The following is a 1,743-nucleotide window of genomic DNA, read 5'->3' as shown; positions in this document are numbered from 1 at the left end:
AGTTTCCCGGCCATCGGCTGGTGCTGGCAGCTTGCAGCCCGTATTTTCGGGCAATGTTCCTCTCAGACATGGAAGAGAGCAAGAAGAGGGAGGTCAGTTTGGAAGATGTTGATCCAGATGTCATGGGCAAGATCCTCCATTATATCTACACCTCTGAGCTGGAGATCACAGAGCAGAACGTGCAGGACATCTTCTCCGTGGCCAACATGTTCCAGATCCCCTCCATCTTCACCGTCTGCGTGTCCTTCTTGCAGAAGAGGCTCTGCCTCAGCAACTGCTTGGCTATCTTCAGGCTGGGCTTGATGCTGGATTGTGCCCGGCTGGCCGTGGCAGCTCGGGATTTCATTTGCGATCGCTTTGCACTGGTCTCTCGGGATGAGGAGTTCTATCAGCTCTCCCCCGATGAGCTCATTGCAATCATCTCCAGTGACTCCCTCAACATCGAGAAGGAGGAGACCGTCTTCGAAGTAGTGATGAAGTGGGTAGGGACCAAGGACCGTGAGAGCCGGCAGAAGGCCTTGCCTGTCATCTTTGAAAGCATCCGCTTCCGCCTCATGCCCAATGACTACATCAAGGACCACGTGGAGAAGCACGCCGTGGTGAAGTCCAGCCCAGAGCTGCTCAAGAAGCTGCAAATTGTGAAGGATGCCCAGAAAGGCAAATTCACTGTGGTGAAGAAGAAGAAAGTCAAGAAAAGCGGTGAAAACCAAGAGAAAGAGAAGGTTGTCAATGGAGCAGTAGATGAGAAGGAAGATACGGAGGAGGATGCTCTCCCAGGGATCTTAAATGACACAATGCGCTTTGGGATGTTCCTCCAGGACCTTATTTTCATGGTGAGCGACAGTGGAGCAGTGGCCTATGATCCCACTGCCAACGAGTGCTACTATGCCTCCCTGTCTACTCAAATCCCAAAGAACCACGTGAGTCTGGTGACCAAAGAGAATCAGATCTTCATTGCTGGAGGACTGTACTACAATGAGGACAGCAAAGAGGATCCCATGAGTTCCTACTTCCTGCAGGTAGTAGCTTTATCTTTGCTTTGATTCTTTGACCACTTTGGAGCATGACCAGTCTTTAGCCAGTAATATCTGTTGTTATGTGATGCTAAAATGAAAATTCTAAATGAAGGTGAAACATCTGAGCTGCTTTACTAGAGAGCCTTCTCCCCATGGTTTTAAGTCAGAACCCACCAAGGGCGGGTTCCAGTAACTGAGGAAGGAGGCTTGAAGGAGTATGCAGTAGGAACAAGCCTTCCTAACTGGGGGACCACTTTGAACAGTGCGTTTGGTGCAGCCCTGGCTGCCACCAACTGGGAGGTTAGTGGCATCAGGTCTGGGTTGCACTTTGCATCGTTTATGTTCACCGGTTACGAGCCCCCAGCAAAACCCAAGAGTCATTCTACCAGGCACCAAAAAGGAGAAGCAGCAGCTGTGGCCACAGAGTGAACGGCCCAAGGACACGGGGCATGTCCCCACCTGCCAATCACGCCCCATTTGTTGCCCCTGGAGGTGTGCAAGTCCCACTCAGAGTCTCTGCCTCAGCTGTTTCCATTGTGTGAGGGGGAAACCATGGTGTGACGTCTTTTGGGGCACTCTACAAGAAGAGTGGCTGTTCTAACTCAGCAGTACCCAAAGCCGTGATTGGATGGAGCTCTGTGCAGGCAATTTGAGCCCCAGCCTGGGCTGTAACCCTAGAGCACCTTCCCCGTAGACAGCTAATGGGAGGTGCCTGCTCTTCCTGCTG

General features: G+C 51.8%; 1 protein-coding gene across 1 annotated transcript in view; it reads left to right on the top strand.

The window, feature by feature from the left end:
• Window positions 1-1,743, top strand: part of KLHL40 (kelch-like family member 40) — a 9,101-nt gene that overhangs the window by 286 nt on the left and 7,072 nt on the right. Inside the window, exon 2 of the mRNA XM_010143308.1 lies at window positions 10-1,019. Coding sequence (XP_010141610.1) covers window positions 10-1,019 — 1,010 coding nt within the window. The remainder of the gene's footprint in view (window positions 1-9; window positions 1,020-1,743) is intronic.

Source organism: Buceros rhinoceros, unplaced genomic scaffold (genome assembly GCF_000710305.1).
Source record: "Buceros rhinoceros silvestris isolate BGI_N320 unplaced genomic scaffold, ASM71030v1 scaffold17819, whole genome shotgun sequence".
Classification (NCBI taxonomy): Eukaryota; Metazoa; Chordata; class Aves; order Bucerotiformes; family Bucerotidae; genus Buceros; species Buceros rhinoceros.
This window is presented reverse-complemented; position numbering and strand designations above follow the sequence as displayed.